The sequence below is a fragment of the Haliaeetus albicilla genome, chromosome 4 (genome assembly GCF_947461875.1).
Source record: "Haliaeetus albicilla chromosome 4, bHalAlb1.1, whole genome shotgun sequence".
NCBI lineage: Eukaryota > Metazoa > Chordata > Aves > Accipitriformes > Accipitridae > Haliaeetus > Haliaeetus albicilla.
In genome coordinates this window covers 15016449-15038020 of record NC_091486.1, presented here as the reverse complement: position 1 = coordinate 15038020, position 21572 = coordinate 15016449, and the positions used below count along the sequence as shown (strand labels likewise).

The window sequence follows — 21572 nt, the reverse complement described above, 5'->3', positions numbered from 1 at the left end:
GTAATCAAAACAAGCCTTGCAACTAGACGCTGAACAGTATTTGTGGACAGCAGGGGCTCAGCACAGACTTTCAAGCTGGAGAAAGAGGCTCTCTAGGTCACCCCTGAGGTACTTTGGCAGGGTAAAAATGGTGGCATGAGTGCTCAGCTGGTGTTGTCAGTCTGGCATGATTTGCCCAGACAGTCTGATTCTAAAAACGACCTGAAAGCAGCAAACTTTCCCCTAACAAACCCATTGTGATATTCCTTGCCTGGACCTACAATAACTTGGGAATGCAGGTTGTTAGAGCTGAGGCATGTAGTCTCTGAAAAACAGAAAGCTTTTTCTTTGTCCACTGTAGCCAGGTTTTGTTACAGCCATTTAAATGGATGAACTCCTACACAGACAAAGTTGGTTGCTCTATTTACTTTCCCCCCCCTGTTTTCATGTGTATTAACTTACTCCCTGCAATCCCAGTGGAACAGAAGCATGTCCTCATTAAAATTCAGAGCTATTAATTTTGGCATCCTCTGTGCAATAAGCAGTTTTATTTCAGATTGCACATTGCCTACACTTTGCACCATAGAGAGCTTTACAGAATAAAGCAAAAAATATAGTGTTCAATAGTAGAGGCAAAGAAAAAATGAAAAGACCAGACTGAACCTTTCAGGCACTGTTTTTTTGGGGGTAAGGAGGTAGGCCAGGACTACATTGTCTTTGTGGTCATTATTAACAGAACAGGGTTTTTAGGTTCAGAGTTTATATGAAATTCTTTCCCCTACACTACAATAGTAAACATACAATTGAGGTCTTGGGTTTTGTGTAAAATTACTAACTAGCCACTGATCACATCCTTAGAAATGGTTGTTAATGTTTATCAAATATGCAGGTTAGAAAGGAAACAAGACTCAGGTGGCCTGGATCATGAGAGGAATCACTTAATTTGGGGGAGATTTAAGGGAGAGAGAGAATTTGCTGGTAAATCAAATGTTTGTTTTGGAAGAAAGGGAAAACACAAAGAAGAAATTGTGTATTTATTTTTTTCCTATTTTGCTGGTCTTTGTGCAAATGAAGCTTTTATCACTGCTTCTGGCTTATTACGTTACCACAGATAGGCTTGGAGCACAAACAGGTTTGTTAATTTTTGTATTTTTTTTTCCTGGCCTACAGTTTCTGTCTGTATGTGTGTTCCCATGTAAACTGTTCATTCTAGTTGCTCCTTTGCATGAAGCAAAAATAAGTAACTAAAAGGTTTACAAGGGTACTTAGTAACAGTCTTCCTGTCCTGTAACTCTTTAGCTGATGAAATATTGACATCTGTGTGCAGCAAATCAGAATATCAAAGTGATCTGTAAACTAACATTAGCTCTTGCTGGTCACAGTGCTGCTCTGTAAGTTCTCCTAAGCTTTAATCATTTTTCTGTTAATTTTGTATGAAGAAATCACGTGACAGATATATTTATTAAAACTTTATTCTGTTTTCAAGCTGAGGACACCATGACTCATTCTCACCTGGTTCTTAGATGTCCTCACTCATCTGTGAAGTTGCTTTCTGAAAACCACTTGGATATCTGTTGCACTTGATATGTCAGCTCTCAACTTTGTTTTTAGCACTAAATTATCTATGGCAAGCTAACCAATAAGTTGTTATCATAACATATGATAAGATTTCCTTTGTCTTTAGGGATAATATGGACTGCTCCTCCAAAAGCAGCTTCCAGCTTTTTGATTGACTCTCTAGTTTGTTGGCTCCCATGTGATTCTCCAGATGTAACATGTGAGATCAGTCACTGTTATCAACTCCAGATTAGCAGGGAGATTACTTCTGATGAATGCAAACCATTCTTGGCATTTAACAGTTTGTTTCAGAAGTGGATTATCAGTTTCACAGTCTTCTGAAGTGTTATCCTTGTGTCTTCCCTTGTGATTTGTGATATACAAATGCAAACTACTGTGATAATAGGCTTTTGCAGGCATAGTCTAACAATCACAAGGTTCCTGCCTTGTATTTTCTTTGTCATAGTATTTCACACTAGTTCATCTGCACGTAGTATGTTACCCTTACTGTAGTCCACACACTTTCTCAGCCCCTTGTTTTTTATTTTTTTCCTTGAAGAATACATTTAGTTGGGGGGAAAACAACAGTTTCTATTTTGTATTGGATTAATATCTCATGAGGAGACTTGAAGAGGATGTAACAGCCTCTTGAGGAGACAGTGTTACAAAAAATAGCCTTTATGAAACAAAGCTGTTTTCTGAAACCAACATACATTCCCCTTTGTAGGAAGCTGGTTGGCTTGAAGCTTGGCTTGGGGATTTCACAGAACTTTCTCCTCATGCAGAGTTACTTGGTGGATATGAAAGAATCCAGAAGCGTTATTGTTTATACTTTGATCCTGCTTTATGTTTTCCAATGATACTGAACCTGTGGTATTTCACTTTTCAGTATTCAGACCTAGAATACGATTGCAGTTTTAGACAGCTCTTAGAGGATGACATAAAATTTGTTCTGGAGTGACTGTACGTGGCAACTCGATCTTTGGATGCTGCATCAACTGCATAGGTCTTCAATGCTTATTTTGAAAGGTACCCACAGCGTATTTCTTTGGAGCTTACCTTTGCAGATGGAATGTTCATGCTTCAACCCAGCTATAGGAACTTGTATATAGTGTAAACTTCATCAGGCAACACCAGCAACATAACTGGAGTAGCAGTAGATGTATAAATGAACCTGATATTGTGGTATCCAGATTTCATTTTAGCAACTATCCTGAAAAAAAACTATTGACCTGGAAAGCTAGTACTTAAATCAAGAGATGCTAGTAAACTGTGTAAACAAACCTGTCTGTTCCTGATCAAACTTACTGCTTAAACAGGAATGAGTCTCTTTGGATGGTACTGCTTTCTTTAGACTTCTAGCTGAGAGGGAATCTCTTCAAAACTTAATTCATTTGCAAGGATGCAGCACACAAGTTGATCCACATTTAAAGTTGCAAGATGTCTGGTCTCGGAGATCTGTGCAGTCTGAAGAACAGCTCAATAATGTTTCTTAAAGTGCTGTACAACCCTCGAGTGACTGCTGCAATAGAAACACAGACTGTTCAGTGGTGGAACATCTTCTGCTTTTCCCCAAGAAGAGAGTGTGGGATCAGACCCCTCCCTTCCTACACACAGACACACATTGCAGCGTCAAAGCAGACATATTTCACCTGGTTTGGCAGAACAACTGGTTTATAGAAAACAGCTTTGGTTTACTGTGGCTGCTCTCTGGTTCACACACTCCTTATAGGACTTGATCAGCTCCCACACAGAAGCTGTTATTTTTCTCCAGTTAAACATTCTCTCCAAGAAAAATGCTGTGGGTTACAGCTATACGTGATCCCATCTTCTCATGATGACCTTTTAAATATTTTAACTATGATTTTTCTGACCTGAGGAAAAAATTAGATGCCACTTTGAGAGTGGAAAAAAAATTGTAGCTAGCTAGATTTTATTTTTAAATTAGAAACCCCATAGGTTGGGAGTGGGAGTCTGGAGCAAAGCACCAGGCAAAGTGAAACTCAGTAGGAAAATACAAAGAAAATGCTGGATTTCCAGTGGTGACAGAAAATTATTTCTGCATTAACAGAATGTATCTTTCACTACTATTATCAGCATGAGTCTTCTTACCCTAGATAGTACAGTTGTGGATCTGAGCTTTGGTTATAACACCTGTCTTAAACCGATTTGGTTTCTTATTAATTCAATATGTTCCAAATAGATCTCACTTTAACAGTCGACTTGCATTGCCTCTTCATTTAATCCAGTTATTATTGATAACTCTTCCCTAGAACTGGGGTGTCTTTTCAGCTGACTTGTCAGGGTGGAATCTGTGGTTCATGCTTGTGCCAGGAGTATGTACTGTTTTCATAGGCTTCAAATGCATAAAATAAAGAGAGAATTTTCACTGAAAATACTATGGCATCCCTGATTTGAATTCCTTTGCCCAGACCCTCCTGGCATAACCTGATCCTTAGACTTTAAATTACTAGAGGCAGGAGACATATCCTTGCACATCCTTACACAGTATATACCACTAAAGGACCCCTGACTTGTGCATATGCTTTACATATGCACAATATGAAGGCTATGAAGACATCAGTCATGCACTTTAATTTCTGAATAACTCTGTAGGTGCCAACAAATTCTAAGTTTAATAACAATGGGTTGTTTTGAAATTTTGTTCCACAACACAAAACAGAATCCAAAGACCTGGTCTACACAGTCTCTGCTCCCTAACCCTCTCCTGCCAGAATAGCCTATGTTCTGTTTGTACCTTCCACAGCTACTAATGAGGTAGGAAAATATATTCTTATCTGCAGTGAGTCTTGAAAGGTCATAGTGTTTGCAAAGTACTCCCACCATGGAGCAGTGCTCAGTGACTACCTAGGCTGATTGACTCGGTGAAACAGGCTCAATTTCTGCTTGCTGTCAAATACCATTACCTTTGCAGTAAGGATATCAGGAACTGTATACTACCAAGGTTAGATAATATGATTAAATCTGTTAAATATTATAGCATTGCCTCTAAGAATTGGCATCCCCTCCTTCCCAAGACATGCTGCTTCCAATTCTGAAGGGAAATTGTGCTAATTAGCTGTATTATGAAGACATGTGACATCTTAATTCACTATAGCTACCTTCCTTTTGCTACAGCTAACTAATTGCAGGACCAGAGCTCTTGAAAATAAAAACTATATCAGTTATAACCAGGACAATTGTGCACTGTCTGTAAGTTTGGCTTGTATGCACTGGCAAGAAATCTCAGGCTAGACAATGAATTTATGTTTGTGAGTTTTGTTCTGATTTGACCAAATGGCATCACAATGATGTCTGTAGTACAACCAGACCCTAATGCAATTTAAAATGTAATATGGTATAGGGTCTGTCTGCACAATGTGGATAGATCTGAAGCAGTTTTAAATAGCAGTAGACTACTTGCAGGACCATGGAGTTCAGCATAAATTAATTGATTTGCCCAGAATCTGTAAGTGGTTTTGCTTCTTAGCTCTTGACTGGTATCCAGATTTTCCACCAGCATCCATGTTAACCTGGATATGTGTCTGTTAGCCTCAGCAGAGATTGCAAGTGCATTCAGATCAATTAATTTTTTTATGATTATACTTAAGGAGTCCTGTCTGAGAGAAGAAATTTTTCTTTTACTGCACAGGATGCTCAATCTTTGTCACCAACTTCTGGTACATCCAGATAGAGCTGAGGGAGCTTGTACAATTAGTCCCAGGATCTGAAAATGCAGTAGCAGAGCAGTAAAAACATGATCACCTGCATGTTTTCCCTTTCCCACATCTGCCACCAGAAAAAACCTGCCTGAGCTTTAGGCAGATCTGGACCCACAGACGAAGACTTCAAAATGTAATGCCAAGGGTGTTTGAGTGGAAACAGAAGTCAGTCCCACAGTCATGTAACCAGCCAAATGCCCCACAGCCTCTTTGCTGCCTTCTAAAACACTAGCTTTTGATCCCTGACCAATTCTGAGCTGTGGTACATTGGGACGACAGTATCTTCCCAGTTCCTTTAAAGACTCTTTGTTTTACTTTGATTGCTTTGATCTATATATCTGCCAATCCCAACAACACAATTAGCCATCTTTTGACTCCTTCTTGAACACTGGAGTTTGAAGGTTTGATTTGAGACCAGAAACAGAATTCCCTGTTCTATTCTCACAGCTGTGTTTCTGAATGCTCATCCTTTACTATACTTGTCTATATATCACCCCTCTTGAGAGGGCAGCACAAGGTATGGATTTATCTTTAAGAACATATGCATGCCCCAGGAATAAAATAGTTAGGAATAGATCATCCTTTTCTACAGAAAAGGCTTAACAAGGAGACGGAAAACTTTTTATCCTACTACTTTTTACACATGGCTTTGATTATCAGGATAAGAATGGTAGGAAAAATGTAGATTCTAACCTGTGCTATCTGAGCCCATAGCAAAATCCTAGAGTACAGGCAAAAATTGCAGATGTATCCTGGGATGGAACTATAAGAAGAGCAGTGGGAATGGGACATACAAGGAAATATTACCAATATTGGCCAGTATCTTCCCTTTTCAGCAACTGAAATTGCTGAGATGCTTTTGTTCAACGCTGTGTACACTTCAATCCCACTGTCAGTTTGCTATTGGCTGCAATATGGAGGTGTGCAACTTGCTCAGAGTGACAGGCTGGAAAGCCATTTTGTCACAAGCTTTTCTTCCCCTTCAGTGCAGTAAGATGACCATTTAGGTATGAATAGGCTTGACCTCTGACACCTGTCAAGAACCTTAACAGTCACTTAATACATCAGTTTTCAGTGCATTGTCTGCTGCCTTCTGCTGAGTTAGAAGTACTTCCAGCACAGGTGTTTGTAAGTCACCTTAATACAGGTACTTTCTAAGTATATGTTTTGCTCAAGAGCCTTGCACTGCTCCTCCACATGCTTGCCACTCATTATTGAAGCACTATGCTCAGCAACATTGAAAAGCAGTCCAGGTAACTGTACCAAAAAACAGACTGACATGACACACCCTTCCTTCACAGATGATCTTTCCCCAGATCTGCCAACACATCTTATTTCAGGACCTTGTTGTGCTCTAACATTTCCTCTGTTGTTCATCAGACTTCTTCTCTGGCCTCATGTCTTTAATTTGACAAACACTGTTGTAGAAACCCCTATGCTAGCCAGTACCTTGTTTTTCATGATTGCTTCCATGGCTAATTAGCAGATGATCCTTGTCCTGCAGACTTTATAATCTCTCTCTTCCTGCTATCAATATTACTTTATGGTCATAGACTCACACAGTACATTTCCCTAGTCCTAGAATCCTGCAGTGTCTCTTCCATCTGACGCCTGCAAGAACTGAACTATATGAAGAAGTGTTTGGGACATGCAGCATTGCATAAACTTGGGCCAGAATTGCAAGGCTCTTCATGCTACCTTCCATTAAAGCTCATGTCTGGAGGCTGGATTACCCCAAAACTTGCATAAAAGGGCAGATAAATGGACTCCACAGAGGAGGAAGAAGAGGTTGGGGGAAGAAATGTGTATATCTCAGACTGGTGGGCACTCAATGACTGACCACATTTACTTTGGAGATCACATAAGCAAAGTAGACCGTGAGAGCACACAAATCATTAAGAGAAGTCAAGGACTTTCAGTTCTGTACTTAAAATTCAACATTGTTGCTAATGTAGCAACAAGACTTTATATATAAAATTGTAAGTTAGGCAGGTGATGGTAGGCACCTATGTGTCTTCTGGTAAAACATCAGACAGAACTGGAATATATTTTTGAACGAGTAACTTAGAGCATGTCCTATAGCACCACCTAGCAGGCTAACTTAAAAGTGGTCTGTCCCTTGATCCCTGACTATAACGATGTGCTTACGCAACAGAAATAGCGTGCACTTCAGTCTTCTTTCACCTTCCTTGCTCTAACAACTGCTTCTTGGAACCAGGATCATGCCAACATGGCGATTAGTAAAGTTGGGGTCTCTACTTTTCACAATCGTATTTATTATAAAGCTCTTAAGAGAAACCATAGTGCAAATGCAATGCTGTGGCAGCCTCTCCAGTTTTTGTGTAAGAAACCATTGGTTTCTAGACATCTCTAGCTGGTACAGAAGGCAGAAGCACCTTTCAGAAAGTCAGATTGTACAAACCCATCCAACCCTCCCTCCGTATTCACTGGTAGGATAAGTAAGTCTTAGTGACTCTTAGACTTTCGAAATCCATCATCGCACTGTGTGTTTCGGTTAATGAGAAGTCTGGTCTCCAGTTGTCCACCATCACCTGCATGCACTTTTTCTTTGTACATCTGCATGAAGTATGAATATTAATGCCAAGTTACAAATGATAAGTTTTGGCAGATGATGAAGCTACACGCCAAGGCTGCAGACCCATGGCTATAACAGCTCTCTGCTGATATAAAGGGGGAGGTGAAGGTCTCCTCTCCTTTTTTTTCTGGCTGCCTCCCACTTTGTTGCAGCCCTGGCACTTTTCAGACTTTTCAATGATTGGATTCAGCTCGCTAACCTGGTAGAAAATGATTCCTTTTTTTCCATTACTAGGTTTTCTGCTGATAGTGAGTTAAAAGCAGTGCACAAGAGGATCTGATGGATACCAGATCTGGCAAAAAAGTGAGTGGTTCAGAAGGAGAGACGTGAGGAAGGTGGCATCTTTCCCCAGACTTTTCCTTTTGGGTGGCAGCAAACCGTTCATCTGCCCTGCCATATTGCATAAAACCATAACCTAAGGGTAGAACTATGCCTTCTCATGAAGGAATGTGTTTTCTTAGCAATTAGCGACTTGTCTATTGGAAGTTAAAACCAAGGCTGTCATTAACAGCCTCTGTTCACAACAGGGCGGGATGCTGGCTATGCCTAGCCAGGACCGTTTAGCGCTCACATTTCTAAAATGCAGGAGATCATCTCGTAGGAAAAAGATAGGATAAATATCTTCATTAGGATACTTTCACATAAGTCCTGGAGGAAGACCTGAATTTGAATGAAAACTCCTAAGTATTAAGTTTATGATCTTAATCCTTTTATGTGAAAGCAAATCTCAGTCCAAAAGGTCTAGGAACTGAACCTTTACTGGTAAGAGATGCCTCACTTGGGGCCTGCTACAAAGATAGATAGATCTGTCAAAATTAATCTAAGTAGATAACAGCCATGGCTTGCTTGTATTTCTATTCTGTGGTCTCTCAACCCACTACAAAAGCATTATTTCCATTTGCATTGTGGAAAATGGTTACCTCATGCCTGCCTGGCGTAGAGGGACTTTTTTTAAAACAACCATCGAGCACCAACGCATACCCTTCCTACCGATGAGCCAACCCCAAACTTCTACCATCCATTACCCAAACAAAATCCTGACCTGTCCAAAAGCAGGTTCACCCTCTTCACTCTGGCAAGGCAGCGCTCCCAAGGACAGGACAGGCCTTTCCAGGGCTTTCTGAGAGCACCCGGGTTGCGGAACAAATCCATGTAGGATTATGGAGAAACTCCAGTGGCCATCTTCTGCTTTGAGCAAATTGTAATTTTAAAGCAAATAAAAATCCCTGCATGTTATTTTCCCATAGGGATGACAGAGGAAACGAATCGTATGTGACAGATGCTAGTTACGCCACTTACTGCCTTCCCAGTAAGCGTTCCTGCGCTGCAGTGGGAGGCCTGTATTAATAACACGTATGCGAGGTATTTCGCAGGAAAAACTCGGGCAGCTACAGCGTGACGCCCAAGGACACCGAATGAATTTATGACTCCGGGGGGAGGCAGTCCCTTCCCCAGGCCGCGGCTGCCGCTCGGGGTGTCTCTCAGCGAGGGCTGGCCTTGCTCGTCGCCTCCAGCCCGCTGGCAGGGCAGGGCGCGGGTCGGATCCCCCCCGAAGGAGCTTTCTGCCGCCGATTTACGCGAGGCCACGTTTACCCACGGGGCCTCGAACCCGGGGGCCGCCTCAGCCGCGCTGAGAGGAACGCCCCACCCCCGCCATGGCGGCGGCGCCGCCCGCCCCTTCTTCCCCTGCCCCTTCCGCCCGCCGGAGCCCCGCCTCGGCCGCGGCGCGGGGAGCCCCGGTAGGTGCGGGCGCGGGGCGGGCAGGAGGGGAGGGGAGAGGCGAGGCCGGCCTGAGGCGAGCGACCGGCTGGAACCGGCCCTCAGCGCCCCCGGCGGGGCGAGGGGCGGCGGGGCGGAGGAGGGGAAGGGAGAGACGGGGAGCGCTGCCCCCGCGGCCTGGTCCCGGGGCCTCGCCCGCCCCTCGCGTAAAGCTGTCTCAGCAGCACCATCCCCACCTTCCCCCCCCCCCCCGTTATATTTTTATTTTTCGACAAGTGAGCCTTGAGATCCTGAGCCCTGGAGGCGGCTCCAGCCTTCGCCCCGTTTCCTGATCGATACTGTTCTAAGTTGAGCTTTCCCCTCGGCTACGTGTAACTAGAAAAAAAAGACATTTTTTCAAGTGTTAGGACAAAACCTGCCTGGATACCCGCGGTTTGAGCTTTAGCTATTGAAATTATCACACTCGAGTGAGAACGAGTGCCCGTAACACCACAGAGATAAAACAGTATTTCGGCATTTGGGGCAGACCACCTTATAAATGCTGTTGAGGCTTTATGGGAACTAACGAAATGATTAGATTTGCAGGATATGGTCCGTATAAATTGCCTTGTAGTTTCCGGTTGCCCTCCTTATACACAAATTGCACAAAGGTTATGAATAAAAATAAAGATGCCATGTGCAGTTAGGGCTGCAGTGGGATTTTCTGCAGGAGCTGAGAGTCTGCGCTGACTCTGGGGGAAGATTTGAAAGCACAACTGCTGAAAGGTATCAAGGGCAATTTTCCTTTATTTTCCTGAGTATTGACTGCCATGAGAAGATGAATATTCTGTGGCGTTTCCTGCTTATTCTTGCATTAGGAGTGTGGCAGGACTGTTGGGTGTGATCCAGTCAAGTGCACAGCCTGGGCTGTGAGGGGTCTGTCCACAAAGGTTTGAAACCATGCCTGCACAAAGGAAAACTTAATTTAAAAAAAATTAAAAATACTTAGCAACTGTTACAGTTTTCATCACTGAAGCAGGAAAAAAGTTAGTGTTAATGCATTGAGGTGTGTGCTGCCCTTATGGCTGTTTAGAAGTGTATAGATTTCCTGCCCCACTTTCCTTTCCCCGTTCACCCGTGGGCTGCCGGCTGCCCTCCTGTCCAGGTGTGCTTCCCAGCATCCTGAGTCGCTGACCAGGAGCAGCATTCGGTGTCCCGTGTGCTTGGCAAGCACCGTTCGGTCATGCAAGGAAGGAGAGTAGACTGGTTTTCACCATGGTCTGTCCTTCCCCATACTGCTGTGGACAGAAGCTGAGGGGGCAGTTTTCTTCTTGCAGTGTTCCTAATCTTAAAAAGATCTGTTGGCCAGCCTGAATGAGAGGGCTCTCTCTAATGTGAGCGGGAGAAACTTGGGAAGTCCTTGGCTCAGCTTCACGTGTGGATCAAGTGATAGTCTTCATACAATCATCCCCTTAGAAGTGCTGCCCCCTCCCGCCCCCCTGTAAATGGCATGACCTTTTCAATCAGATCTAGACTACCAGATTTGCTGAGGGGTCATTAATTCCAAAGAGGTCATTTGGGTTTAGTATTACCATTTTCTGGTTTTTAGCTCTATTATCAAGAAGGTTTTCTCCCAAAATTGGGTTTCATCCAAGCTCTTGGCTCTTTAGCATGTTTTTCTTAAATAATTTTGTCAAACAAATCACCACCTCCAGTCTTCAGCAGAATGTAAGAATACCACCACTTATTAAACTAAGAAATACATATTAAATTATTGTACACTTACATGCATCATTGTTTTTATTAAGCACTCATTATGTGTTCATTGCAGTATAAACATTAAACAAGATTATTCTTCCCCTGGTGAATTTACAGTCTGAAAGAGCTTCATGGGAAGGAGTAGTAATAACATATCATTAAAACACCGCCTTTAATTTAATCCCTTTTTGTTTCCCTGTGGTTAATACTCATTTGCTGTTGATCATGACTGGTGTATCCTGGCATGTCATGCAGTACTGTTTTATAATATTACAGCCCCCAGTTGGCCACTCTACCCCTCTGCGGGAGGTTCTTCTTCAGCGTGAGTGGAAGAAGAGAGCATATGTCTGTGTTTCAGCTGCTGCCATACAAAGCCCAGCAGCATCCCTGACACCCACCTTTGATGGTACTCTACACTAAGACCTTGGTTGTTGTATCAAAGCACAGTTTCTTTCTGCCATTTCGGCTTCCTGTAAGGACAGCTGGAAATACTAATGTCTTCAACAGCTGCAGCAAGATTCTCTGAATCTCCTGTGTTAACGCCCTGAGAGAATAGACATTGCAAAATGAAAATGGAAATAGGGACATCCAATTTTTGCTGATATCTGTTGCATTTAGGTCCCTAATTCACTTTTATATCTTTATAGTAGCATCATTTTGGGGGAGAATTCAGTAGCCAATGAGATTTTTTTAAGAGATTGGAGCTTTCCTGGGCAAAGCACATCGTATGGCTTGGACCATAAAAGGAACTGATAGTCCCCAAGGGAGGCAGGACTCTTGAACTAAAGGAGTTGGCAGGTTTGAAAGTTTTTAAGTTTATCTGCTTATTTAAAGAGTCACAACATAGTTGTCTGCCCTGAAACAGTTTCTGTTCCAGTTTCTGCTCTGGATTGCATGTATAATGTGTCAGAAAAATTATTTCAGAGAGAAATTTTTAAAAGTAGCCACCGAAAGCATGCTGCTTTCTGAAAATAGCTTTTTTCTGAGTAAGCTAGATCCACTGCCTGGAAGTTGAAATCTGGAAAAAACTAGGAAAAAAACCACATACTGTTCTTTTTTTTTTTTTTTTTTTTGATAGTGAGGTTGACTGTCCACTAGAACAAACTCTAAAGGAAAATTCTGTCTCCTGAAATTTTCAAATCGAAATGTGATCCTACTTCGGAAATTGTAGTCAAGCTGAAGTTACAGAATTTAGTATGGAGGTTACTGATTAAAATTTTTGGAGCTGTACTGTAGAGGAGGTTAGCATAGATTAATATCATTATTAGCTCTTTCTGGCCATAGCATCTGTGGTCTGTGACTGTAGTGGAGCGCAACAGTAGGATTGTGCTGGCAAGGACTAGGCAAGTATGTTGGGTAAATACAGAATCTGTATTGATTGCTGGGGGAAGGAGGAAGTATGGTGGCTTTATTATTGCCTTTATTGTAGTAAACTGATTTACTGGAGGAGAGGGAGAAGTTAATTCTTTGTATCAATCATCCTATGTTCCAAGGCCCCAAAATTAATGAGCATCACTTTCTCTGTAAAGGTGTTTTGTGTTTTGTTAATGTGAAAAAGAGAATGTTTCTTTGGTTATTGTGCTCTGCTTCTTCTCATGTTTTTTTTCTTTTTTTTCTTTTTTTTTAATTCTACAGAGATGAGAGACCCATTTGTGCACACTTTAATTCCCGATTTTTTGTTGTAAACAGGTTAGGATTTGACTATGGCAGTACAGTTCCTGCGGAAGGCATCTGTGTGGTTAAAGAAGCGCAAGATCACTTTGTTGGCCGTTTCTTGCATGGGACTGTTTGGCGCTAACCTTTCCTATCATGTATTTCCTGAGCAGACATTCAAACTGTTGCATGAGTGCTGGTCAGAGGGGCAGCCAGCTGAGCTTTCACAGAGGCTCTGTGGTGTCTTTCAGGATGTCCTTCAAGATACTGATGTGAAGTCCACTGACTCCTATCGAGCCTTTGCAGCTTCTGGCTTCCACCCTGTGAGTGCTGGAGTCCCCTGGCTGCCTGCAGGCTCTTTGGTGGGCATCCCACCTAACTTTGATAGCACAGCTGAGGATAAAAAAGGAATAGTCGACCACGTTGTTGTGATCAATGGCAAGGAAGTAGACTGGGAGAGCAGCGAAGGTGTTGCTTTGACGGAAGCTCTGACATTTTCACTTAAAGCTCAGAAGTTTGCCATTGCCAGAGAAGTTGTGTATTTGCAGAACGGCAGCCCTTTAGCAAGTGCAGCTGTGGCTCCAACTTGCTTAGCTGGTACATTTTTCTGTGGGAGAGGTATAAAGCTACTTCTGGGTTTATCTCCTGGCCCCGTGATACTTCGAGGCATTTGTAACCTCCTAACTGCTGCTGGTGGACTAATGTGCTATTACGTTTCTTACGACGCTATGACCTATCACCTAGACTGCAAGGCTGACAGAAAGGCAGCTACTATTTCCAAAGACTATGCCAGAGGTGGAGTTGAATTTTATGATAAAATTTTGTCTCGCAACAGGATTTTTCGTGGTCTGATGGGCAAACAAGGGACAAAAATGTATGCCCCGAGTGGTAACCTTTTCCCAAGGCACTGGTTCAGAATAAAGTATACCCCATACACTTACCGAAGAGATTTGATTGTTAATATTTTAAGAGAGCTCCAGGCATAGGAAGGGAGTTCTTGAATTTTAAACTTGTGAATTATGTATTCTGTTGGAACACTGCTGTGCTGCTTTTTTTTTTTTTTCTGTATCTTCATTAGAATTTCAGGGTTATTTTTTGCATATAGTTTGGAAGGAGTTATTGCACATTCTGTGAATAAAGAATTCTCTCTTAATATATTAAAGACTCACTTCAAAATTGCTCTGTTCTGTGTGCATCTCAAATCACAAGACTGTGGAGGAGGGGAACTTCTCAGGCACTGATCTGGAAGTTCTGCTCTGCTCTGCCCTGCCTTCCTGCCAATGCAGTCTGGAAAAGGGAAAGGGTAAAGTCCAATGGAGAGTTAGTTCTGGGAGCATTATCATTTAAACAGGGGTTTTGTAGGTATGTTTGCTGTTCCTCCTATGGAACAACCCAAAGATGTTTAAAAAACTGGGCAGTCTGTATTGTGCTGTTTACATAAATATCAAGACACAGTGTTTCTGTTTTGTGTAAGTTCTTGTGCCATGTAAATTCTTGTGCTGCAATCGCAATTCTTCAGCAGGGCACACTAGTTATGCCGCAGTTCATACGAATACAGCTAGATTATTACCAGCACCTGCATCATTTTGCTTAAATCTAGTTTTGCTCTCTTCATGCCATGGTGACTTCAGCGTGTATATCTTGAATGTTTCCAAGCAGTGGCAGTACGTAACATGACTGTCACGGGTTGGTTGTTTTCTCAGAAGTGAGATAAGCATTTTCAGGAGAGGGTTTTCTGTTTGCTTTGGTACAGTTTTTGTTTAATTTAAAAATACATGTAGATGTATGTCACCTTTTATGTCAAAGAAGGCAAAGTATAAGAAATAAGTCTGGCATTTGGTGCAGAAACTGGTGAGGTCTGTGATGAAGAGTTGCCAAAGGAAATTATTCTCCTGTTTCAGACTAGCCTAAGAAGGTTTTGTCTGGCAGAACCGAGTTTTGCCCAGGATTACTAATATCCTGGAAAGGTCTTTAGTGCATGGGCAGTAAACTTCCCACTATAGCCTCACCTTGAATCTTTTATGTGATCTCCAAGTTGATAGTTCTCAAACTTTTTAGTTCCCTGTTTCCTGTGTTTCTGTTGTAGCCGTTCCAGTAGCCCTCCCTGATGGCATCACAGCAGTTCTCCTCATCTCTGTTGTCATTCTTACAGGAAACTTATTTTATTTTGTATCTCCTCAGTCACAGATGTGCTGAGTGTCCTCTCTGCCCTGCCTTTGTCCTTTCTTCATCTGCTACAATAATAGCTGTCATGCCTGTGTTTGCTCAAAGCATTACTGAATTCTGTTTTCTGTTTAAATAAATCACACAGTGACATGATGTTGATATATTGGCTGCTGAGGCACTGATGTTGCTTTACATTGCTGAAGCCATATACGTAAGATGTTTGGGTTTCTGCTGAAGTAATCTGTGTCATGTTTTTCTGGACCACCAGCTATCACTTGCAGTTGTCCTTGAAGTATCAAGTCATGAGATGCCTCTTAGGTGCTTTCTGGGTGTAGGGCATAAGGCTATTGTTCCTGTGACCTTTGTGGAGGGTTTGACAAAATCCCCTAGTCTGCGGAATAAAAGGAGACTTTACCTTCAGGCAGGGGGCTTTCAAAGCTTCAGGCTAAATTTTATTTGACTTCTTTTCCAGGTAAATCCAATATAACATGTCAGGATAGAGGGGTTTTGGTTGAGTGATGTAGTGGCTCAAGACTGGAATATAACTCCTGTTTTCTGTAGCCTGTGAGTTCAATTCATCCTTGTGTTACTCCTTCAGACAAGTCTAAACTCCATGATATGTTCTTAGAGAGAACTTGGCCCAATTGTTTTGTGCGGTTTAAGGAGCTGCTACTACATAAAGAGTGCAGAGAGGAAACAGAGGCCTTCTTTGAGATTTACAACAAGTAGCAGTTTCAACAAAATTAAATTAAAGAAATCTGCTTGTCTCTTACCACTCCTTACTGCTGCTTTTCATCAAGGTGCCTGCAGCTAGTGCTGTTACTTAACAGGTTGTAAAGCCCCAGTGATGCTAATGGGTTTTGCAGTTGTGCACTTTGCTTTACTCTTACGGCTGGATTCTCCAAGAAGCTGCACGTATCTGTAAATGCTGTGTCTGATTTACCCTTCTTTGAAGTTGCTGTGGCATATTGGTGTCAGTAAAGGAAGGCTGGCTAGTATTAAGACATATGCCCTTGCCTTCCGAAGAGATGTTCTTGCCAAGGGCTTACACACCTCCATCCCTATATAGTCAAGCTCCCATTCTTTTGCCATCTGTGTAATCTGGAAGCATAGTACTCTCAATATAAGGGAAATGGGAGTTGAAATCACAACTGTTAATTAGGATTTCTCTGAACTTTGGGAATGTGTGGGAAAAGGTTTGTCATGTGTGTGTTGTCAGGTAATTGTTGCTTGCAAGATCACCCATGCTGTTTGGCAAGAATAGCACAACGCAAATGTATGGCCATGAAAATACTCATGTAAAGTCTTATAATATTGCAAATGTTTTTCTGTAGGTGGAACTTCTGATGAAATCTAATAGGAGTTCTACATACCAGTGGTAGAAATGGTCTAGTTTTTAGAGTACAAAAGAAGCAAGCACCCCAGAATTAAAGGTGAAAATGTTGGCTGATCATGCTCTTCTGTGCTAAGAACAGTCTGATGTGGAAAAGCAAGTTCATGCAGTGGCCCAGAAGAGCCCAAGTGAACCATTTTATAAATAGTCTCAGCGAAAAGCCTTATTTTCTTCCCCAGCTCTGAAGCTGAAACTCTGAGGAGTTCAGAAAACTTTTTTTAGTAGTAACTGGCTTCTCTTGCACTGCTCAGATGAGGCAGACTTCGTATAATTTTTTGTGTAGAAAAGCAACAGAAAATGTTAAGCAAAGGAATTGCTAGGAGATGTGGATATAAGAAGTCTAAGCCAAGAAACTGTAAAAGCAAAGGTGTGAATGAAATAATGCACTCTCATAAAAATGGATATTGCCTAAAAAAATGAAGCTTTCCTTCTGTCTGGTAAAGTGATTAAAGGATGAAGTATGAGTAGCAAATGACCAAAATGAGTTGCTAGTTTAAATTTATACACAATCTCGTTTAAAGAGCGATTTCCTTGACTGGTTGGTTTATGTTATTATCCTGAATTTTCTAGATAACTGAAAAGAAAATGATCCTTGTAACTTAATTTTTATATAAATGTAATGCTTGCTGCTACATAAAGCTTTAGTGGATAATGCTGCAAGAGACGAGAGCCACCTAGGTGCTTTGCTCAAAATTCCCAGTGGTGTGCAAGAAATGCAGGGTCTGGCTTGCATGTTTCTTTCCCTATCCTAAAAATTGTGGTTTCTTGCCATGGAGATGCCTTCAGTTTGTTTAATGGTCAAAACCATAAAACTGTCAGAAATAGAGCAAGACTGAGAGATGGACAGTTTTCTTGAAGACAGACAACCTGTAGAAATCATCTGATTTAAAGTAATTTCTGAATCAGCTGCTATGGGTATCTGGCTCCTCTTGCAGTTAGCAGGAAGAAGGAGCTTCAGAGGTGGCTTCCAAGAGAGAAATCTCCACTCAGGTGGCATGTGAGTAAAGAATGTCCCCTGTGGTATTGCCACAGGGGCTTCAGCCGAAGTGTAGCGGTCCTTCAAAAAACAGCACTTTTTGTTACAGTAGAACACTGTTACCACCCCTTTTCACATTAAAGTGGTTTCCAGAACCTGACAGATAAGATGGTGAGAGAGCTGACTGCGAAGCTGTGGAGCCTGTTGCCCTGCAGGGTAAGCTGGTGGTGTTAGGAGAGGTGATGCTGGAAACCGAGCCTACTGCTGTCATTTTGCCCTTGGCCATAGCAGCTGTGAAACAACCACCATGACAAAGTGTGGCTTGGGTGGGAGTGAATTAAAATGTATGAATCAAATCATCATGACTGAATCACAGGCAGCTTTCATGAAAGGAACAAATGCAGAGAATCCATCCCAGAGCGAGTACTGCTATATGCAGCCATTGTGGGCATCATTAAAACAACTGTAGGTATCTCCACTATGTGGAAATGCAATTCCTAGCAAGCTGCAGACACCAAGACAAGTATGCGGGCCATATCCTGCAACTGTTATCTGCTCGTGTTCATCAAAAGCTTCGTGTAGCAGCTGTGATTACATTAATATAAAAATGATTAAGTTGCAGACAACCTGCCATCCATGCATCCAGTTCCTCCCTCAGTTCATTCATCTCAGCTGTGAGTATATATAACTGAGAGGCAGAATGCACTGGTAAGCGGAGGAATGCTGATGTAGGAAGACATAATTAAGATCTCAGAATAAGGAGAATACTGTCAGGAAGAGAGAGAAGCTGGATTTGGTTCTTATCAAAACTAGACTTAGGAACAGAAAAATAATGTAATTATTCTCTAGGAGTTGGTATGTTAGACAAACCTGAAGGAGGTGAAAAATGGCTTATGGATGTTTTGCTGGGCTTCTTTTTCACTGAGAATACATCAGTTTGTTTAGCTGCAGTGAATATATTCAAGCTGCTCAAACTGTTGAATCTGTAATGTGGACAAAATTACTAAAATTTAGCTAGAAATCAGTCTGCCTTTGCCATCTGGAAAAAGGGGATAAGCCAAACTCTTAAGCTTCATAGCCAGAAGCGAACACTGAAATGTCTCTGCAGTTGGGCCAAGTTTGCCATGATGTATCCTGGTCTCCAGTCTTCAGCGAAAGAACGCTCTTAAAAAATCAGTGTGGGCCCCAAAACGCTGTTTAGAGAACACAGCCAGCCCAGGAGTATGTTTATTTCCCCTCACCTTAGTCTTTCTGTACTCCTTACTGCAGGAACCATTTGTGGTACTATATGCTTGCGCAGTACTTGCTATAATGTAACCTCTGCCTAACAGTATAACAATGAGCTTCCAATATATGGCAGTAATTAAGTATATCGGGCCTAAGTTTTGAAAAAAGTATTGTCTCCCAAATCATGCTTCCTAAAGAACTTTTTTTTTTTTTTTTAATAGCTGAACTCCCATTGTCTGGAAGTTGGGCCCCTTTTCCAATCCCGATCTGGTTACTTGGAGTCACTAGCTACTTTGGTCTGCAGGAGCATTACTGTGCTAATGTAGTCAAGGTGCTAACGGCTTCTTTCAATATAAATGAATAACAGGTGAAGCTGTGTTTCCTTCGTGTGTGGCCAAGCTGCTTCTGCTGTAGATGTCTTGCAAAACAGCAGATCTCATTAGGGTGACTAATAGTATTTAGAAAACATAAGACACTGTGAGCCCTATCCCAGGTTCACAGTTCCAGCAGTTCTTGCAGAGGGAACATTAAGAAAGGATATGCAGTATCCCAGCAACTTTTCTCTAGTAACTGTCTAGTGATTTAGTGCAGACCTGCTGACCTCTGGTAGCTTTGTTTCTATCATTTGCTGAAATAATTTTCCAGTGGGAATGTTGTTTCTTCATTCTCTGTTCCTTTTCATTTCCCCTTGCTCTGCTATTCTAATTGCCTCTGCTGCCTGCTGACTCATCTTGCAAGCTGCTTCAGCTCACTCAAACAAGATTTGTGAACTTTTTAAGCTCTCACTTGCTGCTTGCGCTTTTCATTTGCACTACCTACTTTCTCCTACAGTACTTAGTAGCCAAAGAACACAGCGGCTTGAACTTCTGTTTTATTAGGTTTAGTCTACATGTTTTTGCAATGAAAAATGCCTTTGACGAAATGAAAAATAGGCATTGTGGTTAAAAATCTTGTTTTGCCACAAAAAAAGAATTTAATATTGCTTTTGAATTTTTCATTTAGCACTACTTTTTGAAAGATGTATTTCTTACTCGCTGTCTGTGGCACTCAGTTCGCTTTTGATCTTAATTTGTCAATTTTAAGATGCTGCTGTTCCATTTGAGCCGTTAGAAATTTTGTTTCCTGTTCCTGAAAATTGCAGGGAATGTTATATACTTCTGCGCTGGTTTTGGCTGGTATAGAGTTAATTTTCTTTGTAGTAGCTAATATGGTGCTATGTTTCGGATTTGTGCTGGAAGCAGTGTTGGTAATTCAGGGGTGTTTTCCTTACTGCTGAGCAGTGATTACACAGAGCCAAGGCCTTTTCTGCTTCTCCCCCCAGCCCACCAGCGAGCGGCTGGGGGGGCACAAGGAGTTGGGAGGGGACACAGCCAGGACAGCTGACCCCAGTTGCCAGCTGGGGTTAAACCACGACAACTTCTGCAGCTAGGTGATGTATTGTGAATTGAGAAATAACAACTCATATTCTACCGTGAGCTGCTTGTACTGAAGCTGACCTAGCTCAGGCACGTCCGTGTCACACTTGAGTGCTGCCGTGTAGAGAAATGTGTCTTCTCAAGTGCTTGTATTACCAGTTCCACTGAGGAGTTTATAGATGTGTTGTAATCATGTGCCACTCAGCAGAAGCAGAGGGGTCTATTGGGTTTTGTCTGATGAAAAAGAACACTTACTTTGACAAAAAAAATATTTTGAATGACTCTTGCAAGGGTGAGGGGTTTGGAATACAGAAGAAAAGTCGAAGCAAAACCAAGGAAAATAATCTCATGTTCCTTAAATTTTCTAAATCTTGATGTTGTTACAAAGCTGTATACTGCACAAGAATTGCAATAGACTTCTGTAACCAGTTGCATCTGATTTCTAGGTTATCCCTTTAGTAGGGCTAAACTTTGCAGTCCCGACAGTATGCACAGATACTCAGCTGCTCTTGAGCAGCGTGTTCGTGACCATGTCAACTACAGTAGAACTCCATCTGCTCAGTACCTCCTCAAGTAGTCACCTTTTCCATCACTTCCCAGTTCCTTGTATGCAGCCACATTCCAGGTACTCCAGGTAATACACACACCCCCCAGACAAAAGCTTCTGCTTCACTTCCCTTACCCACAGCACTATTCCGTGCTCCTTCGGACTGGAAGCAGTTAGTGCACATCCACCAGAGATCTCAGTGGAGTAACCCCTGATTTAAAGGAGTTGAGAACTGAATGTAATGGTTCCCTCTGCAACGTCCACTAAGGAACACATGACAGTTCAATACCATGCTGGCTCTGTCGGGTATGCTGGTCCAAAAAGCCCATGCTACTACTGATTTCCAGCTAGAGAAAATGGAATTTTGCAGAGTTCTGTTACCACAAATATAACTGTCAATATAACTGTCAATATCAACATGAATCAGCTGAGACTGAAGCCATAGTTTGTGATATAAAAACTAGAAGTGGAATTTCCAGAAGTGAAAACGAGTAAATTACTCTACTGTAACTATAGAGATTTAACAAATGTGGAAGTAAAGATAAAACTATAATCCGCTTTACTATTGTAAAGCTATATTCATTCTTAAACAACAAATAAATTACTGTATGAAGAAACACTGGATCTGTTTCTCAGGGGAGATTGAAAATTAAGTTCAAGGCATGATGTAAATAATGATGCTGGTTTTGAAAAAAAATTTTTTTTTTTTTTTTTTTCTCCTTCATTTCCTGACTAAGACTGGAGGCATCTATAAATATTTCAGAAAACAGAGCTGGGGAAGAATTACTCTGTAGAAAGTTTTACTTGTAAGATCTTTTCTCATATGGGATGAGTTCCACTGCCTCAGTGACTGTGTTATGAAAGCATGTTATATAATTCTCTGTA

General features: G+C 41.8%; 1 protein-coding gene across 4 annotated transcripts; it reads left to right on the top strand.

Annotated features, from left to right (window-relative positions):
- The first annotated feature begins 9461 nt into the window (after positions 1 to 9461).
- On the top strand, positions 9462 to 14142 carry TMEM177 (transmembrane protein 177). 4 transcript variants are annotated; one of them, XM_069781049.1, is made up of 2 exons: positions 9462 to 9593; positions 13000 to 14142. In XM_069781049.1, the coding sequence occupies exon 2, from the start codon at positions 13014 to 13016 to the stop codon at positions 13947 to 13949; it is 936 nt and encodes a 311-aa protein (XP_069637150.1). In that variant the 5' UTR covers positions 9462 to 9593; positions 13000 to 13013; the 3' UTR covers positions 13950 to 14142. The 4 variants fall into 4 exon arrangements, with proteins under 4 accessions (XP_069637150.1, XP_069637154.1, XP_069637153.1 ...); XM_069781053.1 differs by lacking the exon at positions 9462 to 9593 and adding an exon at positions 9843 to 10338; XM_069781052.1 differs by lacking the exon at positions 9462 to 9593 and adding an exon at positions 10367 to 10502.
- Positions 14143 to 21572: the final 7430 nt, after the last annotated feature.

Coding starts and splice junctions, on each gene's coding strand:
- TMEM177 (XM_069781049.1), top strand. CDS start 13,014: ATGGCAGTACAGTTCCTGCGGAAGGCATCTGTGTGGTTAAAGAAGCGC.